The following is a 21,791-nucleotide window of genomic DNA, read 5'->3' as shown; positions in this document are numbered from 1 at the left end:
TTGTTGTCACTGCCCCCACAGAGCTCAGGGTTCAACCGAGAAAGCAGGATGTTGTCAGGGACTCATTAACGACTGCAAGACAGGCTAGGTTGCAATCCGTAAGCCATGGGAGTCAACCAGAGGGGGACAGGGCTAGGAAGATGGGGGAGGCTGGGGATGTGCAGGGGTTAGGCAGCTGCCCCCGGTGGAGGGCCAGGCATGAGCAAAGATTCAGAGGCTGGAATCAGGGTGAGGAATATGAGGTAAGGAGAGGTGTCTAGCCCGGTGGAAGTGGAGAAAGGGTTAGGAGAGGGGATGACAGGAGATGAGTCTGGAAAGGAAGCTCTGGAGACAAGATCAGCAAAGACTTTTCATAGCAATTTTCAAGGCTTTCTTCTCTGCCCAAGCCACCCATCATCAGTGAGAGAGGCCCAGGCTGCTCGGAGAACTCGGCCAAGACATTCCTGGCACCCTCCGATAGGCCGTTCCAAAAGTGAATGTGTCTCATGAAGCCATTGCCTTCTGGCACATCTCACGGGGGCTGGTGTTTTTACACAATTCTTATTTTCATGGCTCTGGGTCCTCAGCCTGATGTCACCCCTGGAGTTCAAAGCCAGCTAATTGGAAATGAAAGGAGACTGATTGATCTGGCAGTGCCACGAGCAGCCCATGTGGCAGTGATGGGATGGAGAAAGTGAACACACTGCTCACGTGTGTGTCTGTGCCTCCCCTCCCACACCCGGAGGCAGCGCGGCCTCCCCTGCCCTACTGGCCTGGACACGGAGCTCAGGTCGGCCGGCACAGGCAGGGCTCCTGGCCTCCCCTGCCCCACCGCCAGCTAGCCTGGCTGCCCTCGGCCCTGCTTGCTTCGCCTTACTCTGCCCCTCGCTGCTGTCTCCCATCTTCCTCTACTAGGAAAGTACTAGAAAGATGGCCCTGAATTAAACAGCAAGGAAAAGGCTAGAGGTGTGCTCTGGAGTCCCCAGGCCCTACCCAGACCTGCTGAATCACCCTCTCTGCGGTGGGGCCCGGGAATTCACAGGGTTGACAGGCTCTCCAGGGATTGGGCGATCAAGCCAGGGGCAAGTATGAGATGGGTCATACTTGTGGTTGATGGCAGTGTTTGGGGTGGACAGGCAGTGAGGGTGCCTGAGGACTGGTGGGGCAGCCCTTGAAGGGACACTCAGCTGTCTCCCAAGTCGGGAAGACGGTGGGCCACCAAGGGAATGTGGGACCTGTTGGGGGCCAGGGAGCACTGGCCCAGCGGTCCCGGCTTGGAGAACAGCCCAGGGGTCTGCCCAAGCACTGGTCTCCCTCCTGCCTTTTCTTTCCACAAGGTTGTCTTCTTGGGGGTAGGAAACACCCACATTGTGGTCCAGCAAAGAAATGTTTCCCACCGCAGCCCTCGGCCAGAAAATAATGTGTTCCTCACTTCGGTTCTTTGGTTTATAGGCATGTGACAGAAAACACAGCATTTCCAGTAATGGTGAAGCCAGTGGAAAAACAAAGATGTGGGGGACATGTGCATTACTTATTGTGTTAGCACCTTTTTCTGATCTACGGTTACTTTGTTTAGAAACAGAAATGTGGCGTGTGTGACTTAGTTGGCTCGTGGCCTTTTTATAATTGGTCAGTTCTGAAATGTGAAGGCAAAGAAACATTTTCCAGCGTTGCAGTAAGAATTAGACATTTGCAGGGGGAAAAGAAAAAAAAAAAAGAAAAAGTTTTTTCCCCAGACTCTCTCTGCTTTGCCCCCTGGATCTTGTCGTGGCTGCACGTGACCCAGGCAGCTGGGATGAAGATGTATTTGTTAAGGGTAGAACTGGAGTCTTGTACCGAGGAAAGTGGGCCATGTCCAGGTCCCTTCACGTCCCTGTGCTCAGAAGGAGGAGCCGTCACTTCTTGGCGAGCCTTCCCCCGATGCTGCTTCTGGCTAATGGGTGCAGTGTTGGAGGAAACCCCACAGGGGTGTGAGGGCTGCTTCTCCCCTCATGTTGGAAGAGGGTCAGGGTTGGGTGCCGAAGTGTCCCAGGCAGGAGGGTGAGGTCCTTATAAAGCTGTGATGACCGACTGCGGACGAGAGGCCAAATGAAGACTCTCTTTGTACGTTGGCAGTGGCCCCCTGGGGAAACTGAGCAGACGTGCAGCTCTAACACACTGGATGGGACAAGTTCTTCCCGTGTGTCAGCTCGCTGCCCTGCACCGTCCCTCCCCGGGGCCTCCGTGTCACCAGGAGCCCTCCGCCGCTTCTCACTCACATTTGATCGCGTGGCGGTACAGAAGGGCCCTTCGTTTAGCTTCGTGGATGAACTTGGCTGCTCTCCCTGCTCTAAGCGCACAGCTCAGTGGACACTCATGGCAGCTTCTCCCCTGGGGAAGCCACGGGAAGCCGGTTTCTGAAGGGATGCTGGGCCTGGACCCCCCACCCCCAACCCCGGAGCTGGTTTCTGCCAGGCTCATATTTGACCTCACTGGCTCTGCCGTGGTGGCCTTGTCGAGTTCTCCAGTGACCATCCGTGCACCTGCTCAGCCAGGCCCTGCTGTGGAGGTCGTGGGGTACCAAGATGGGTAGGATGAGGTCCCTGTCGTCAGGACAGTTAGGAGACAGCATCCCAAGTGCTTTGGCGGAGGTGGGGCCGAGTGCAAGGGAGTCCGCCTGGGGGTGCCGAGCAAGGCTTTCCAGCCCGGTTCACTGAGGTTTTTAAATGAGTCAGCCTGGAGGAGAGGGAGAGAGCCGCCATGCAGAGGACATCTGGGCACCGTCTCAGTATTTGTGGTGCCACGTCTTCCGTGTCCCTGCAGTTCCTGCTGGGTGGCGCTGTTTCAGAGACGCTGTCGCAGATGGCCTCTCATTCACTAATGTCACTGAAGCTTAAAAAGCTCTAATTATAAAGTTAAATCATGTGCCTGGGCTGGAGAGAACTTGAACGGGCCACCTCTGACCCTCTCCTTGTCATCAGGAGGACTCTGGTTCCAGCTGTCTCCAGGGGGACACATGTCCTTGCCTGTGAAAGGAACATACATGGGGCGCCTGGGTGGCTCAGTCATTAAGCGTCGGCCTTCGGCTCAGGTCATGATCCCAGGGTCCTGGGATCCAGCCCCACATCAGGCTCCCTGCTCAGCGGGAAGCCTGCTTCTCCCTCTCCTGCTCTCCCTGCTTGTGCTCTGTCTCTCACTCAAGTAAATAAGTAAAATCTTAAAAAAAAAAGAAGAAGAAGAAGAAGGAAAGGAAGAGGCTTATAATTCCAGCGCCGTGATCGCCCTAGCCAGGCACCCAGCACCTAGAGGTGCTCATTAAATATCTGCCCAATAGATCCCCATTGGGGAAGGACCCTCCAGCCAGAGGGGTCTCCCCAGTGGTTGATGATGGACCGTGATCGACAGGACAGAGGAAAAAGCAGCCCTTTCATATTGCAGGTGAAGACTGGAGGCCCCCATTTCCCCACAGTTGTGTAAGGAGCCAGGAGCCAATGGTCCCCTCTGGGCACCATTCTCTTTCCTGGCCTCTCCTGGGGACAGAAGCCCGGCATTAGCTAAAGATCCTGAGCTCTGGTGCCAAAGGGTTAACTCTGTGCTCCCCAGAGAGCTCACACGCTCCTGACATCCGCTGTCCTCCAGGCCCTCCCAGCTGGGCCTGCTGGGAATAGCTCAGTCACGTGTGAGCCAGATGTGGGGATTTCCCAAGCAGTGATGTGTGTGCAGGCACACAGACACGCACGGACACGCACACGCAAACACACACTCACACTGCTCTGTTGACGTGGCATCTGAGGACTCAGGGGATTGGTCCAGACTCACGCAGAGCAAGAGAGGGATGGGGGTGAGGAGAGGCCCAGGGCTTACTGGCACACACCACGGGGGGCTGCTCTCAGCCCTGCTGAGCCCTGCTCCCAGCAGACAGGATAGATAAGCCCCTTGTTCTTGCTCAGACTCCCATTTCCTGCAACATCCATCTTGCCATAGACCATATTGGTTATGGACAAATTTTTTAAAAATAATCTCTTTGAAGGGCTTTACAGCAGATGCTGGGCCAGAGCCTTCCAGGGATGTTCTGCCAGGGCCTGGGGGGTCTTTCCATGAGCCTCTTGCCTAGCATAAGCAAGGCTCAGGGTCTCATCCTGGCGTGAGAAGGCTTGTTTGTGGCTCAAGGGACATAACCCGGATTAGAGAATATGCAGGGCCCTGGGTGCCAAGAGAACCCCAGGGTAGTGGGGTAATCTGGGCCTCGGTTTCCCCACAAAGCCCTTGGGACTGAGTGTAATGAGTATAAACCCTTCCATCAGCCACTAGAGATTTACTGGGTACCCCCTACTCCATTCAGGGTGTACTGTGAAGATGCTGACAGGGTTAAGAGTCTGAAAGAACTTCAGATCTGATTGGAGAGATGCAATAGATTTTGATTAAGCACTACTATGTGCCAGATCCTTGCTGGGACTATAGCAGTAGCCAGACATTGTGGAGCCAACTGACACAGTCGGTGAACGATACAGAGATCCTGTCTAGGGCAAGATGAAGGAGGCTGACAGAACTTGGAAAATGGGTCAGCCTCAATCTCAGCTCAGGAATGAATGCTGCCTCTCCCTTGCCCCCTCAGCCCTGCCCTTGCCCCATTCTGACGATGGCAGTGTCCAGCCATGTCAATGTCAGCTGAAGCATTGTGAGTCCTGCCCCAGAGGAGGGTCTCATTACCGATGTGAGGCCATTGGGACTCCTCCCTGCCTCGCCGCCCCCTGCAGACCCCCGCCCGAGGTGCAGCCTGCTGTGTCTGGCCTCCGCTTGCCCTCCAGTTGCGTCTGGGCAGCCTCAGGAAGGGACGGTGTGCTTGAAGGGCCAGGCAAGTGGATGAGGGGGCCCCACTGCCTCCCTCCCACACCCCTGTGATTCCTGACACTTGCAGGAGTGCCTGGGTAAGTGTTTGTGTCCCTGTGCCCCAAGCTTGGGGACAGATGGTGGAGAGTCAGTTGGTCATCACCAGGGGTGCCCTGCCGTGTGCATAGTAGATGTTCATTAAATTATTGGCAGTTGATTCATTGATAACAGGATTGCAAGAGTTGTGTCTGGAGAAGACAAGACATTGCACGTTGGGAATGTGGGTCCTGGGTCCACTGGCTGTTAATTTCCATCACTCACTCAATCGTGGCTCTAGTGGAGACTGAGCCAGGAAGACAAACAGACCAGAGGACAGAGGGCTGGGGACCCAGGTACCCAGCAGCTGCTCACCGAGTCCCACTCCACTGTTCCCTGTTTCTGATGCTGCCTCATCCTCACAGATCCTGGCTTTGGCTGGGGGAGCTGGTGGGTGGGGGAATAGGAGGGGGATAGCCCAGTAAGTGGGAGAGGACCACCAAGGCAGACCACCCCAGGGAGTGGGGAGGTGGCTGGGATCCTGGAACTCAGAACAGTGTTAAGTCTGTCTCTTTTCTGCACACCACCACCCTGGTGTGGGGCGAGGTGAGAACCTGAGAATTGAGAGGGAGACCCAGCCCAAGGGGCTACTGTGGGGTCAGGCAGCAGCTGCTGGGAGTGGGGCTTGGAGCCCCATTGGCCTCCCCGCCCAGCACCCCTCTGTCCTCTGCCCACCCACGGCTCCTCTGACTAACCGCAGCACCTGTCTTCAACCAGGATGCTTTGGGGCTTTTCAACAGCAGATCTGCCTGCCGCCCTCTGGCAGAGCAGCCCCCTTTGGGCAGCTGCAGAGCTTCTGGAGGCTTCCAGGGCCCCTCTGTGGAAACCCACAGGCGCTGGACTGTCTCTGAGGGGCGCTCTTGGATCTAGTCCCCGAAGGGCTATGGAAGGGCTCCAGGCACAGCCGGGCCCCCACCCCACCCCATTCCCCACCTGAGCTGGGAAGCTGACTGTTCTCTGACTGTTCAGCTCAGTGGCCCAAGGGTCAGCAGCACATTCCTGCCCGGGGTTGGGCTGCCCCCACGCAGAGTCTGGATTCCAGGAAAGGCAGCTTCAGGGAAAGGAGGCAGACCCCTTCTTACTGAGAGCAAAATGAGTAGGAATATGGCTGCATGTACAAAGGGAAGCCCGACAGAAATAATGAGCCTCCCTTGGCCAGTGGGGGAGGAGAATCCAGAAAACAAGTCCCCTATTTTAGGCCCCTTTGTTCCCAATTCCCAGCTCAAGTCTGGCTCAAGTCTTACTATTGGGCCTTCGGAAGAGCATCACTTTTTGCATCTGTAAATTACAGATTGTCGTTAAGGATGAAATTAGAGCTCAGAAAATGTTTAGCACCGTGCCTAGCATGAGTGTTAGAAAGTGAGAACTGGTACAATTTCTAGCCCCAGCACTGCCACTCACTTGCTGTGTGATCTTGGGCAAATTTCTTGCCCTCTCTGTTCCTGAGTCCCCACATGCATTCTTCTAGCCTTTGGAATACCACCAAGAAGCCGAGATGTTGGTGGGGATGGAACCTGGAGACAGACAATGGCCTGTCTTCCCACTTAGGATTTGCCTTCTGTCTACGAAAGGATATGCCTCAGAAATCCAGTCCTACTAAATTTATTCTTGAGTACTTCTATTTACTTAGCTCAGAGTTCTGTGGCCCTGAAACCTCAGGCCCTGGGCAGGACCGGCTACATAATTATGGGGCCTCTTGTTCATAAATGATTCAAGATTTCAAATGAAAGAACAGCATGAAGCCGCGCACAGGGCCCTTCTCAGTGTGGGGCCCTGTGGGGTGGCCTGGGCCACGGGCACCTGAGGCGAGCCCCACTTTGGAAACCATGAGAGTGGGAGGCAGGGCCAGGGGTCTGAGTGGCTACATTAACCCCTCACAGCTGCAGTCCAGGGGCATAATTTTTTTTTTTTTTTCATGCTGGGAGGACTTCTAATGAGCTGGAGGCTGCCGCTCACCCTGGATCAGGTGCGAGTTGCTGAGCACCTGAGCAGGCGCGTGCACACCTTACCCTCATGCACGTCACCAAGCTGGCACCCGTGTGGCTTCAGACTGGAATTCATGTTTGAACTATGGCTTGTTTTCTTTCTGAGCCATCTTAATTCATGACATGCTTTCTCCGGTCCTCAAGTGACTCTATCACGTAGGCCTCACTACTACTTTGTAAAGGAACTATTCTCTGCAAAGGACTGCTGGCCCGGGAGGGCTGCTGTCAAGATCTGAGCTCCTTCATGCCTGTGCCCCAGCAGTGCCTGCGACAGGGGCTCTATGCCACCACCACCACCCCTGGCAAATTAAGCAGCTCCTTCTCCCTCGGGTAAGTGGCACAGCTAGCAGTTTTCAGCCCCTCATTTGGCTTGAGAGCAGAGGCTGTGTTTCCCTGCAGCTTAGTCAATCAAGGAAAAGAAACGGAGCTTATAGGAAACCCAAGAAATTCAGCCGTGTGTGAAGTTTAGTTGTATGAAAGGGGAAGAAAGACTAGGCTTTCTGGAGAACCCTGTTCAGGGCTACAGTGAAGGAAGGACAATAGAATTCCCTAGGAGGGGGAGGTCTTGAGGGCTCAAGGACACGAGAACGAGGAAAAGACAGGGTGTTCATTCCATTCAGGGCCCCTGGCAGGGTCCCTGCCTCTCCTCGCCTCCCAGGGGCCCTCCCTGGGCTTGGGCTATGGAGGCCGGGGAGGTGAGTGACCCTGCCCCCGTCCCTTGAGCTCTGGCTTGGCTTTCCTTCTCAGAGGAGATCGTGCCGCTGGCTGTTCTCCTGTCTCTCCTACCTGGGCTCACAGCCCACTCTGGATTTATTAGTTTGAATGGGTGGGACTTGCTTTACACTAGGGAAGGATTCCTGGAAACGTGGTTTGAGACTAGATTTGGGCAAATTAAACCCACTTCTCACTGCTCTGGACTTAGTCAAGTTTAAAAGAAACTGTATTAGGACCCAGTCCTTTTGCTCCCTTCGTTCTATCCAGGTGTGTTTTTATGTAGTACTTGGGTGTCTCTTGTCTGGGGGTTCCTTACAGTCAGGGGCACCTGTGTGAGCATTACGTGATTTCTTGTATCACCTGGACCAGACAAGAAGCAGGTTCAGCGTCTAAGAAGTGGCCTTGGGTCACCATATTTGGCCAGGACCTGCAGGCACCTGGCTTCCTCAGGGCCTGGATTCTGGCTGATTTTGCAAAATGGGAGCACAGGCTGTGGGAGGGATAGGAGGGCTGGGGGTGGACCATGGGAGGGGCCTCATCTCCCGGCCTCCTGCCTCCCAGCCCACAGCCCACGCTGCTGCAGTCCCCAGCTTGTCCCCATCACCCACTCCCTCCCTCTGTCCCAGGGGCCTCCTTCCTCCCCCTCCAAAAACTTTCACAGGCACTACAAGCCACTACACTCTCAAAACAACCTTCCAAAGAAGAGGAGGTAAGTATTTTTATCCCCATTGTACAGAAGGAAAAGAGGCCCAGAGAAATGGCTAAAAGCCCCAGATCAGGGAGCTGAGTGGCAGGATAAGCATAAGAAGCAAGATTTTAAAGAATTCTTGCACTCTATGCCTCTTGAATTAATGCCCCCCCCCTTTTTTTTTCCACTTGAGTTTCCATATATTGAGCATGTGTTTAAGTGGGTTTCCCTGGAAAGGTGCTCTGTTTCTCTGGAAAGATTCATGTCAGCTGTGGAGCACTTGTATTTTGCAGACTAGCAGGTTTCTGCTGGGAGAGCCTAGAACGTCACCCGAGGACCTTGGTTGCTGCTAGGCCCAAATGCTTGATTTGACAGAAGCGAGCCTCGAGGCTCAGAGAAGCTGAGCCCCTTGCCCCAGGTCACAGAGCGGGTGGTCAGCAAAACCAGTCCTGCAGATTCCCAGTCTGGAGCCCCTGGTTTTTTCCCTGCCCCTGCTCTGTAGGGCCCTTGGTTCTGCCACCAGGAGAGGCCGGAGAGACAGCCGGAGGGCAGGAAGCCGTTGGTTTGTGTCGGTCACAGCTGCTCCCTTGGCTGTGCCTGCGCCCTGCTCCCTCGTCCTGTCTCTCTGTCTCTGCTTTCCCAGCCCGCAGCCAGCAGCCTTGTCTGCCTCCTGGCTGGAGGGCCGGGTTTGTGAGCCAGGGTCCTCCTCTGTTCATTGTAAGGAGGCCTGGGTGGGGGTGGGGAGGTATCCTTCCCACCCTGGGAGAGGGCTTGCTCGGGTGGGCTGGAGACAAGGCACTCCAAAGCGGGGAGAGCTTTGGGGTGGGAGCAGCGGAACTGGATTAATTCTGCAGATCCAGGGGACTGGGAAATAAATCATGTTTTTAAAAAGACAGGCCCATTTCTGGTCCACTTCCCATTTTCCTTTGGAGAGCAAAGGGAAGGCCTGCTTATGGGGGTTGCAGGGGGTGGGTATGAGCTTGGGTTGTTCCACACTTAGCAGTGGCGCTCAGTTTCCAGAGGCTGAGGGATTTTTTTTTCCTGTCCTGCTCCCCACCCTCTGCCTGCCCAAATGCCCAGACCCCAAGGACCTGGAAGGGCATCAGGCCCTTCAAGGTAATTATTGAGAAAGTCATCCCAGGAGCATAGACCTTGTAAGCATTTAGTCTTGGTGGGCCAAGGGTCCCCATTTCTCTCTCCTACGACTTGGGGGTACCCCCCATTGAGGAAGACAGGAAGGGCTCTCTGACAGCCCTCATCTTCTAGCATGGGTGTTGGCAAACCACAACTCTTGGGCCAAGCCCAACCCACCATATAGTTTTATAAATAAAGTTTTATTGGCACACAGCCCACTCAGCCTTCTACAGATTGTTAGGGGCTGCTTTTGTACCGTAACAGCCAAGGTAAGTAGTCCCAGAGACCACGTGGCCCCCAAAGCTTAAAAGACCAACTCTGGCCCTTTTCAGGGAAAGTTTGTTAACCCTTGTTCCAGAAAAGTAAGTTTTCCTCGGTTTCCAGGCCTGAGCCAAATCATTTCCCTTGGCTCGCTGAGAGAAGTTAGCATTTCCCAAAAGTTTTCCTTCTGAAGAACCCAAAAGAAACCAAAATGGAAGTGGTACAAAGTAACAAATCCCGCAGAGACAGCTGGAGATGTGGACCCCCTGAGCTGGGGCGGCATCAGGCTGAGTGGAGCCAGACGCTGGAGCTGGGGTGGGCCTGGCACTAGGGTGCCTCAGATGGCCTTGCCGGGTGACAGCCTACTTGGCCCCATTTTGGGGTACAGCAGCAGGGAGTTACAGCCCCAGCATCAAGCCTCAGAGGGCCTAGGTGTGTCCACCTAGTCTCAGCTCTGCCAGGGAATGGAAGCCAGGTCAGCATGGCTCCTGAAGCCCATGGAAGCTTCTGGCTGCAAGTCCTGCTTCTGGATGCAGTCTCCAAGGTCTCTTACCCGCCGTTGCAGCTAACCGGGCGTTTGGAGGGTATCTACAGTGAAGGCATCTGGGACCGGCTACCCGCATTTTCTTGGCACACTCACTATCAAACACTGTCTGGTTGTCAGCCTTGCAGCTCCAGAAGGCTGATTTTCCTGGTGCTGGGCACGTACTGCCTCTTATCTTGTTAATCCTCCTAGTTACCTAGGAAGTAGTCTATTGTCTTATCTCATTTTTACAAGAGAGAGAACAGGCTCAGGGAGGTTCATTAAGTCCATCATAGGGGAAAATCCACACAGTCAGACTCCAGAGGCCTTGCTAAACCTCTCTACCAGATGGGCTCTCTGCTAGTTCCAGGGAAAGCTGGAAGGCCCGGGCTTCTCAGTTCTGCGTGGGGAGCCAGCCTGAACTGGTAGATGGCTTGAGCAAGAGAGAATCAGGTGCTTTAAAGGGTGGGTGGCATCCAGTGATCTCCCAAAGTCTGTGTCCCCACATGAGATGGACATGGTATTAGCTGTGTGACCTTGGGCAAATGACTTAACCTCTCTGGTTTGTTTTCCTCATCTACGAAGTGGAGGGAGTACCTTGTCATTGTAGGTTTATTCTGAAAAGCAAATTAATGACCAGATGTATGTGTTCAGCATTAGGCTTGGTGTACGGTAAATGCTACGTAAACTTTGCTGCCGTTACCGTTACGGTTGTCTTTACCATGTGTCGTTGGGTCAGGCAGCCTTCCTGACCAGCACTGGGTGCCTCTCAGGCTTGCAGCACAATGTTTTGTGCCTGCTGCAGCTGCAGCCAATGCTGTGCTCCTTTGGAGGGAATGAGAAATTCAGCAGAGAAAGCACCCGCCTTTCTGATCCCAGACCTGGTTCCGTTTCTGGCTCCGCTGCTCTGGGCTTGTGAGAACTTGGGCCGGTTTCCTCTCCCATAAAATGGGGTGAAAAATGCAGACCCACCTCAAGGGATTGTTATAGGCAGTAAATGAGTCTGAATCCTGGAGGTAGACTGTCCATGCTTATTACATGTTGGCCCTCCGATATTCTAGAACTGTTCCCCCCACTGATTGAGCCGAGAGCTTTCTGCTTCATCACATTACTGTATCACATCGCACCGTCATGTGTTCTTTTAGGTTCTTTGACTTTGCTTCTCCCTCTTGGCAGGAGGATCACTTCTAACCTCATTTCACAGATGAGGAAACTGAGGCCCAGATCAGACGTAGTTGTCTGAGCCTGGGACAGAGCCCTCATCTCTGATGGTCACTAAAGGTCCCCGTCCTCCTGGGTTGGAGACGAGGTGTTTTAGAGAGTCCAGAATGAGGCTTTCTTCCATTCTGCCCTGACCTGTCTTCCTCACTGGGCAAGGGCTGGGGCTAGGGCTGGTATTAGCTGTGTGACCTTGGGCAAATCAGACCTCACCAGCAGTGAGGTGCCTCACGACCGGAGACCGGCCCTGGGCTCTCCCTCTCTGAATGTTTGAGGTTCCAAGTCCGTGCTGCTGAGCCTGCTGGCCTGGTGAGGTTCCTCAGAGCCACCGGGCCCTGAGGGGACAGCCACCCACCCACACGGCCAGAGAGAAATGTCCAGGCTGCTTTCTCCAGCCAGTGATAAGCCATGGGCCCCGTTCCAGGCAGGGATTGTGTAGGATTCTCTGTGCTCCAGAGGATTCCTGCATTTCGACAGACACCTCATTATCCCCATCCCAGCCGCTGGGTCCCAGTGCCTCTGTAATCACTCAGGCCCACGCCCAGCAGCCAGCCCCAGGCCAGGAAATCGCTCCCCTCCCCTCCCCCGCCTTCCGCCTGCGGCCACTTGCCCCATAGACCTCCTGCCTGCCTAACGGTTCTCTTTCCTCCTCTGCTTCTCCTCTCTCTCCTGCTGCTGCTTGCTCCGGTGGGGGACTCGGAAGTGTGGCTCTCCAGCTGGGCTGAGTCTCCCAGGAAGGACGTGACAGGTACTGCCCTGAGTGCATGTGTGCGAGCATGTGTGTCCCGGGCACGCACGTGTGGGCGCCGCCGGCTGCATGCTTCCCTGGGCTGGGCCGCGGCCCCTGGTCGGCAGGCCGGCCGGCCGCTGGGCCCCCTCCTGCCCTTCCCTTGGCTGTACTCACTGCCTCAGGTCCAGGCTCGGAGCCTTCAGTGGGTGATGGCCACAGAGCACCGTGTGTAGACGAATACACTATGGACCGGAGCGTGTGGGTTGGTCCCCCGGCTCTGCTGGGTGCTGGCTGAGTGAACTTGACTCCCTGAGCAGGGCTCGGCTGCCTCCCAGGGAGCCCGGCACGCGGGAAGCACTCAGGCGATGGCAAGGAGGCTGTCGCCTTGTGCGCTCGCTCCGCTGGCGGCCCCGCTGGGGAGGGCCCCCCAGAGATGGTCAGTCTCACTTTGGGCAGTTAACATGGGGCAGAGAGCCAAAGCCTCAGACCCTGCAGCCTGGTTTCCAGTGGTCCTCACCGGGGTGCTGCAGCAGGGCAGGGAAACCTGGGACTGGTATGGCAGCCTCCGTGCGCCAGAGCCTGGAGTAGACTCTGCCTCATCGGCCTGGCCAGGCTTTGGGCTGCCTGGACCAGGATGGGCCTCAGGGACTTGGGCCTGTGCCTTGTGTCCAAGCAGAGCTGGGCCAGAGGTCAGGGGCTTTCCTTCAGCCTCTGGTCTTACAGGACAGTGGTGGGGAGCCCTAGACAGCAGGGTTCTCCGCTGCACAGAGGAGTGGGATTTCCAGAAGGGGCTTCCAGGAGCCCCTCCATTTCTAAGAGTGCTAACACAGGCATATGCGCATGCACGTGTACACACACACACACACACACACACACACACACACCAACAAACACCCATTCTGCCCAAAGCTGGGAGCAGAGATTCAGGCTTCGCGGTTGGGGGCTTGAGGCAGAAGGGTCAGAGGTCAGAGGGGCTGGGCCGGCCCCAGCAGTCAGCCCGAGGCTCAGCGCCTCCCCACCACAGCTGTGGACAGGGAATGGGAGGCCCCTGTCCTGGGAGGAGAAAGGCAGCAGGCAGGAGGACCCATTGCCTGTCCCAGGCTTTTTGCAGTCCTCCTTCTGGTGCTGTCTGTGACGAGGGCCCGGGGCCTGACTAATCACTGGGCTCCTGTCCCTCTTTCCCCTCTCTACGAGCCAGCGAGCCAGAGCCCACTTGGCCTACAACAATACATTTTATTCACGAAACGTATAGCCTGGCCGCCCAGGGGCCTATGGAGAAGCCGGTAGGCCAAGTCCAGCCTGGGAGGAACTGATTGTGAGGGGTGTGGAGGGACATTTTGTGGGGTCCCAGGGTTTGGGGGGATCCCTGAGAACATGGGGAGCCTGGGGTGGGGGCCGCCACAGGGCTTGGCTTCTTAGGACGAGCCCAGCTGTTTGGAGTGAGAAGCTGAGGGGAAGCAGTGTGGGCTGGGGAAAACCAGCCAGACGAGGAGTTCAGGGCTGGAGTCTTGGGCGAGCTGCCAGCTTGCTCTGGGCCTTGGTTTCCCCATCTGGAATGTCAGAGAGTGCATGAGATGGGAAACTTAGAGGTAAGGGGCTGATGTGGGGGGGTCCTTGAAGATGAGAGTCCTGGGGCTGCTCAGCCTGGCCTCCCCCACCGGAGTGGGCCCAGGGTGCTCTGATCTGGCTCTCCAGCTGACGAGGATCCCCTGCCAGCCAGGAGGTGCAGTTAGAGGGAGCCATTTTCTGGGGACACAGCCATAGCCACCCTTTTCCTGGCGCCTGTGGCGCTTGCCTTGAGCTGCCTGCTGGTTCTGAGGCTTCAGGGGAACTTGAACCCCTCCTGCTCCTCCCTAAATCTCCCATTTCCTGTTTGCTTTATAAATAGTATCTATAGTTTACATAGGGCATTAACTCTGTCACCTAGTTCCATGCACAGAACAACCCACAGAGGGTAGGAACTGGTACTCTACCTGCTGACAAACAAGGAAAGTGGAGCTCAGAGAGGTTGAGCGTCCCTCCCAGGGTCACAGAGGTAGTCTGGGCAAAGCAGGACTGGACCCTCAGACCCTCAGAGTTGAATCTTCTGCTTTTGCATCATCTCAGGCAACTGAGGCCAGTGCCCTGTCCTATGGCACCAGGCCTGGGGCAACTCTCATCAGGGAGACTCTTGTCTATAAAGCACATGGCTGACTGGGGCCCCGCGCCCCACAAACATATCCAGCAGAGGCCAGGAATGAACACCATGGCTGGAGTAAAATCAGGGAGCTCCTGGAGGGTCAGAGATGACTGGGGAGAACTGGGGTTGGTGGAGGAAGGGAAGGCATTCCAGGCAGGGGGAACAGCTAAGGCAAAGGCTTGCAGGTAAGAAGCCACATAGAACAGCGTGGTGGGCACATGATGCCCTCAGTATGTATGTTGAGTCATGAATGTGGCCTGGAACAGGTGGGTTATGTGTCAGGGAACCGGGGAACTCAGGTTGTCAGAAAGACTGAACTTGAATTTGGCCTTTATTCTGTAGGCAACAGGGACCGATTGAAGGTGTTGGAGCAAGGGACTGACTTGGCAAAATTCTCATTTAGAAGTTTAGGTTGGCAGGCAGAATCAGGCCGAAGCCAGGGGTCCATCCAGGTGGTAGTTGGAGGAATGCAGGTGTGGGGAAGGGCTCCAGGGATCTGCCAGAGCCCAAGCCCATCCAGCCAGGGACTCCGAGTGACAAGGGGCCCATCCCTGGACGAGACTGTTACAAAGTCCCCTTCCAACCTTGGGAGGGCCTCTTCTCTCTAGAAGGGGTAGAGTCCTTCTCTGTGCCTCTGTCAGACCCTTCCCGTCTAGAGGCTGGAGGATTCATCCATGGCCCTGCCCCTCCCTCCTACTTTGGGCTGACTCCTCCAGCCCCCAATTTTCCAGGCCTTGGCTGGGAGGAGATCCAGAACAGCCTCTGTGGGATGACATCACCCACCGGCCCCGCCTGCCCAGTGCTTTCTCATCTGGATACCTGCTCGCAGCGCACGCCTGCCTGGGCAGTCCTGGGCAGGCAACGTCCTGAGAGGCAGATGCCAGAGAGGAGCTGGGAGTCTGCCCGTGCTAGGGGAGGGGAGAGCAGCCAGGAGGGCAGAGTGTCTGTCTGTGTGTCCCTCTCTCTGTCCCACAGCCTTTGGGACAGCCTCCAAGAGGTGCCACCGCCTGTCTTCCGTGCTCTGGAATCCCTGGAGAACATTCTCTTTTCTACCTGGGTCCCAAAACGTCAGTCTTCAGAACGCTTAGGCCAAGTTTCCAAGGGGCTGGGAGGGCCAGCGCGGCGGGGGCGGGATTTTTCTCCTCTTTGAAATCTTGCCTCAGATTTCCTTGGCTTGGATTAAAGTAAGCTAAGGTCTCTCCACTCCCCAGCACCCCAGCTTGTCCTCTTCAGCAGCTCCTGGCCACAAACTCAACAGTCCTTGCTCTTCTGTGCCTCTGTTTCTCCATCTCCCTTTTCCTCTTTCCACAGTTGTCTGGTTTTCCCAGATGTCAGAGGTGAGGCCCTGCCTGGTTTAGCTCTAGTGGCTCAAAACAAACCACTAAATCACTCCGTTCATCCGTCTGCCTGTTTATTTCATTCATTCATTTTGCGAACACTTGCTGAATGCCTGCTACCTAATGGGCCCGGTGTCCTGCTGAACAGACAGACGGAGCACCAGTCAACAAGGAACCCACACTCCAGTTTAATGAAAACAAGGCCAAGGCCTGGAGATAGGGTGAGGCAGGGTCCCTCTGGGAGCCAGGGATCAGTGGCTCTCTGCAGGTGGCATATAGTAGAAGTTCAGAACATAAGCAACCCCCTGTCTGGTGAGTGTGGGTTTAAGTCCCAGCTGTGTGACCTTGGGAAAACTTACCCTCATAAGCCTCATTCTGCCTATGTATAAAAATGGGTCTCTAATAGAACCTACCACGTAGGGTTGTTTTGAGCATCCAATGAGACAACAGAATGATGTGGTCAGGTGCTTGGCATCGTGTGGATCCATCAGTGAGCACCGAAGAGTCTGCTGTTAATTGTTGGAATCATCGGGGCTCTTGGGATTTGGAAACTCTCTAACTCACTGGGAGTTTGTAGCCTGAGTTTGCCTTTCCCACAAACTATAGGGAGCCCCTGTATCTCACAGTGCAGGGGCTGGGCCTTTTTGCCTTAGGTTCACTGAAGAGGGGCTTTTGGCCACAGAGGCACTGCCGTCCCCCCAGGGGCACAGTGGGAGGCAGTTGCTGTCAGCTCCATGCCCAGTGCTGCCCCTCTCCGGCTGGCAGCAACAGGCGCAGACCTGGCTCCATCCCCACAGAGTGGGCTGGTCCCGCTGCCCAGCTGTTGGTTGCATTTCTGCCTGAAATCTGATCCCAGCTCTGGTGGAGCTGCCTGGGGCTGTGCATGTGCAGATCCATGTGGCAGGGCTCAGTAGGGACAGGGTCCCTTCTGGGGCTCCAGAGGGCTGAGCTGGGGCTACAGGGCCCCCACCTCTTGGGAGAAAACTGTGGGGCACTGGGTTTCTTTCCTTCCCTTGCTCCCTGCCCTGGTCTAAGCAGTGCCTCTGCTCCCTGGCTGCACCTGGGAACCACGGGGGTGCAGTGTCCAAAAAACACGGACCAGTTAAATCTGGACTTCTGGGGGTAGAACCCAGGCTTCGGTATTCTTTAAAAGCGCCCCCACCCAGGCAATTCTGTGGAGCCAAGTAGAAGATCGTTGTGCTAGAAGAATGGGTGTCTGGAAACAGAAATCATAGAGGCAGTTCTTTAATGGAAAGAGAGATGGGCTTGAACGTAAAACCCTCGGTGAGTTTGGTTCTCTTCATAGCAGCTGTGTGTGCTGAGGCAAGTCTCTTGCCTTCTCTGGGCCTCTGAATTGTCTTTGGTGAAATGGGAAGGTAGAAGGGTTGTGGTGAGGATAAAACGGGACAGGCTACGTGCCTGACACAAAACATGTACTGAGTTAGACTCGGGTGTGTAAGGAATGTTACTGTAGGCCAAAGCATCAAGGGAGCCTAGGGACCCTCTCAGCCATTTCTATAGCCATGTAGGTGGTGTGAATCCACTAGCCTTCCAGGAGATTGACATATGTATAGGGTGGTAGACACATAAAGTGTGCTTGGAATTCCCTTTGGGCTGTGGCTGGTCTGGGAAGGCTTCCTGTAGGAGGTGACCAATAGGTCTCTGGTTTATGGTTCCTTTCAGCTCCTAGCAGGACATGCCCTGTCTTAGATATTTGTCCCCATCTCTCGGAGCCTTTAGCCCATCCGCCCTCCTTCTGCAGAGCCCCATCTTTGACCTTTCAACTGCCAGGGGCAGCTGGAGGCTTCCCAAAGCCTGACCACAAAATCCAGCACTAAAAGGTAGAGGGCGACTGAATCAGTCTCCGTGTGGCCAGAGGGCAGCAGCCAGGCTGGAGTGAAGCTGGCCTCAGCCTCCTGTGTCTGCACCAGGCCCCTGGGCTCAGTGGCAGCGCCGTGGTGAGCCGAACTTGAGGAAAAGTTGGCGGGGGGCGGGTTGGGCTCGCCTGGCTGCTGGCGCTGGGACTTTCTTCTTGGGTTTCAAGTAAACAGTCTCAGCCCTCCTCCCCCTCCCCTGCCTCCACCCCTGGCTCCTCATTCGATGGGTCTCATGTGTTTCTATTTAAGGGTTGCGAGTAAACCCCAGTGATTGGCGGTCTCAAACCTTCTTGACTTCTCGCCTGGGCCCGGGCTGTGGAGACTTCTCTCCTGCTTGCTCCCTCTCCCTCCCGAGGGGAGGACCGCTGCCTCTCTTTTCCTCTGGGTTCACAGGGGCTGGGGGAGAGGCACAAGCCCTCCTCCCTGCCTTGCCTTTCTTTCTCTCCTCTGCTCGGCCTCAGCTCTCATGGGCGGCCCTCCCGTCCCGCCCCTGCCAGCCGAGGGGTCTGGGGAGACCACGTCCGCACCAGGCCTCTCCTCCCGCTCGCTCGTGCCGGGCTGTGCCTGACTCATCGCAGCGGCGGGCTCTTCCTCTCCGTTTCCCGTTTCCCGGGGCCTCCGCCTGTCCCCAGCTGTCCCCCCCCCACTCCAGCCCAGCTCCCCATGTCCCCCGGTCCCCGCGGCGCAGCGGGCCGGTGTGGGGCCTTGCTATATGGCCTGTCTTTGGGGCCCGGCGAGCTGCGAGCCCTGGCTACGGGCGGCCCCTCGGAGCGGCGCTGGCGACGGAGCAGCCTCCCCCGATGGACAGGGGGCGCCCCGGCCGCGGGGCCATGGCCGGCCGCTGGCTCACCGCGTGCTTTCTGCCCTCGCCAGGTGCCGACACCAACGCCGAGCCCATGATCCTGGAACAGTACGTGGTGGTGTCCAACTATAAGAAGCAGGAAAACTCGGAGCTGAGCCTCCAGGCCGGGGAGGTGGTGGATGTCATCGAGAAGAACGAGAGCGGTGAGTACCCAGATGGGCGGCCTGACTCCCGGGATGGGCGGACAGAGGGACAAACGGACAGATGGACGTCTGGCTGGTTTTGTTCTCTCCCTCCTCCCCCACCTCTGCAGCTGTACGTTATTTCCATCTGGTGGGGGAGAGGGCTGAGGAGGCCAAAGTTTCCCCTGTTGGTTTGGGCCGCAGGCCAGCACTTTGCCTGGTGGTGGAAGAATGTCTCCCCGGCTCGGGGGAATGAACCGGCTTGTGAGCACGCAAGGCCAGGGCGGCAGAAGCCGGTACAACGGCCCGGCCCCTGTTCGGTGGTCCCCATGCCCACCGAGGCCACAGGGAAGGTAGCTCCTGGCTCAAGGGCGCCTTCGCGTGGCTTCCCCCGTTGGTGCCATTTTCCAAGCTAGGGTCCCGGCAGGGGCCAGAGAAGCCAGCTAGCTGGTGGGGAAGGCCGGCCGTGACGTCAGTGTGGGGGCCGCGGTTCATGGGCCCCCGGCGGGCTGTCTCAGGAAAGGCTAGGCCTGTGGGGTTTGGCTAGCGGCTGTCTGGTGAGCTGACTGCCCCCTGCAGAGCTGAAGGCCACTAGGACTTGGGAGGAGGATCCGGACGGGAAGAAGGGGGCCGCGGAAGGCCCTATGGCAGCCTCCCTATCATTGGGAGCTGAGGCTTTGTCTCATCTGGGGCCCCGCCCGTGGTTCTCCAGGAGCTACTGGTTCCACGGTCCTCACCGGGACCACAAGTGCAGCTGGCATCTGTGCAGGTGGGGAGAGGAGGGCCTGAATCAGTCAGTGTGAGCTGCGGGAGATGTCCAGCAGCAGTTTGCCCGCATGCTGCTGGAGCTTGAATTGGTTCCTGGGCTGTTTTGTTTTGGTTTCAGTTAGCTACAGGGGAAGCTCCCCTGTACAGGATCCTCTTTGGGCAGTGTTTGGACACTCCCAGAGGGGAGGGGCCTGTTTTCCTTTTCCTGTCCTACTCTGTTCCCTTCCAATATTGTGAGCCCTGAAAGGAAGAAGACCAGAAGATGATTGTACCCATACTACAGATAGAGTAACTGAGGCGCAGACAGACTGATGAGACGTGAGTCCTCTGAGGGTGAAAGCAGAACAGGGACATTCCTGGATCCCCAATTCCTATGTCTGTGGGCAGCAAGTCAAGGTAGAGATGCTGAGGAAATCCCAGCAGACCTCCTGGGGGAGGTGAGCTCAGGCTCCTGCTGTAGGAGGCCCAGGAACTGTGCTCCCTGAGAACAGTGCTGTGATGCCATCTTAGGTTGGGACTCCTGGGCCTCTGGGTCTGGGGTTTTCACAGACCTTTCAGAGAGGTCAGGCTTTGTCCTTGTGCTTGGAGTAATGGGCAGGGTAGTTGGCAGAGGCTGTCCCCGCCCGGCAGAGCCACACTGCTAGCCTAAGGCCTGAGCCCTTCACCCCAGGTGCCCACACTGGTCTCCTACCTGCACACCTTTGCCCTCATACCAGCCCTACCTACCTGTCGCCACCCCTCACCCCATCTACCTCCTACCCCCGCCCCCAGGAAGCTAGAGTTGTCACAGGGGCCTGGCTTTGGAAACCCTGAGCACCTCCAGACCCAAAGGAAGGGATCTCTGATGGTGGAATTGGAGGCGCCAGCGGAGAGATAAATGTTTTGGAGCTTGTTCCAAGGGGAAATGGTCTCACTTCTCTGTATAAGGTCAGGGCTGCTCAGAAGTAGAGTTCTGGCTTAGAGACCCTCCTGCTTCCTGCCTTGCCTTGTGTCAACAGCACCGCTATTGGCCTCCAAGGTTCTGGGCACCAGCCACTGGCCAGGGTGGAGAAGACCCCACACAAAAGGAAGTCAACATGCTCTGAACCTCTGATTCCCAGGGATGTTCTCCCTCTACCTTCCTATCCCATACCCAGGATTCTAGGACTCCTTGGAAGCCTTGCCTAGTTGGGGAGGGGGGGCGGGCGGGGCTTGACACAGTGAGGGCCTGGAGAAAGCATAGAGACCCCTCCGCTCCTGAGGAGTCCCTCATGGCTGTGTGAGGGGCTCAAGCAGCCTGACTCCGCCGTCTGACACCCAGACCCTCTGAGACAGCCACTGTCCCCAGAAGCAGGACTCTGCCCACCACCTACCGGCTGGGTGGCTGCAAGTCCCTTGATCCCTCTGGGCCTCAGTTAACCCTTCTGTACAATGGAGATAATTTGGTGGCTGCTTAGAAAGAGGATTTGGAGTAATGACCTCATGAGCCCTCTTCGAAGTTCTGAACTGCCATGGCTGGGAGCCTCTTTGGGACCCTGGGTGTCAGGTAGAGAGAGCCTCCCCAAACAGGTTGTCTCTCCACCTCCAGGACTTTTGTATCTTTGCTTTTGGTGGACAGAGCTGCTCAGCAGCGGATGTTTGCCCTGGGACCCTGGAGTGCTCTGTCCACCGTGCAAACCCACACTGTCTGGTGCTGGCAGAAACCAGGGGGCCTGAGGTGAACCGCCAGTTTAACCAGAGAAACTAAGTGGGTGGAGGGGAGAGAGCAGGAGGACCAAACTGCAGATCCCTGGGACAGTGGTTTCGCAGTTCATGGAAGCCCTATGGCTGAGGTGGGGGAGGGGAGGTGTGCTGTGCATCCTGTAAGCTGGCTTTGGAAGGAGTGGTGAGTGAGGCTTTTGAACTCTGTAACAAAGACCCAATTGTTAGGCCTCTGACCTTGGGACATGGTGGGCGTGTTAAGGCATTTCCACTCCCAATCCTTGGGGCACCATCCCCACCCCCCAAGGCCTTGCCTTACCCAGGGAGAGCGGGGACTCTGCCTGCGTCCCCTTCTCTGGAGGCCAGAAGTCCCTAGAAGATCCATAGAGGGGTCCACCAGCCTCCGGCTCTGCAGGCTGGGACCACAGCCTCTGAGCCGTTTGAAGGTGTGGTTGTGCCAGGGCTCTATGATCTCATTGGTCTAAAGAGCGTTGTGTACAGAAGGCAACTCAGAGTCGGTCAGCTGTAAACACCTGGTACCGCGGGTTATGTCTCATTTTATTAGAATCAGGAAATGACCCCACGCGGTAGAAGGCTCTTTAAAAATTTTGTGGCTGAAGTAACAGGCTGAGCGGTTAAGTCATTTTCTTGGAGTCCAACAGCTGAGATCTCTACCGTCTACAGAGGACATAGGGGGAGAGTGAGAATGGACTCATCCCCAGTAGGGTCACCATGAGTTGGTGACACTGCAGGCTGGGGGAGTTGACCCCAGGTCTCCGTGGAACAGCCGTTGTAGAAGGGTGGCTCTGTGTCCCGCTTTCCAACATGG

The 21,791-nt window shown here is 56.3% G+C and overlaps 1 protein-coding gene across 6 annotated transcripts in view; it reads left to right on the top strand.

Annotated features, from left to right (window-relative positions):
- SH3PXD2A (SH3 and PX domains 2A) overlaps window positions 1–21,791 on the top strand; it is a 233,736-nt gene that overhangs the window by 157,649 nt on the left and 54,296 nt on the right. For 3 of the 6 annotated variants that reach the window (XM_082722448.1, XM_082722446.1, XM_082722449.1), the window contains 2 exons: window positions 12,111–12,155; window positions 18,404–18,535. In XM_082722448.1, the coding sequence (XP_082578574.1) occupies window positions 12,111–12,155; window positions 18,404–18,535 (177 nt within the window). The remainder of the gene's footprint in view (window positions 1–12,110; window positions 12,156–18,403; window positions 18,536–21,791) is intronic. The other 3 variants (XM_082722447.1, XM_082722450.1, XM_082722451.1) reach the window with 1 other exon arrangement.

This window comes from Mustela nivalis (genome assembly GCF_964662115.1).
Source record: "Mustela nivalis genome assembly, chromosome: 2".
Taxonomy (NCBI): Eukaryota; Metazoa; Chordata; class Mammalia; order Carnivora; family Mustelidae; genus Mustela; species Mustela nivalis.
Note: the sequence above shows the minus strand (reverse complement) of the source record. Positions and strands in the feature narration are given on the sequence as shown.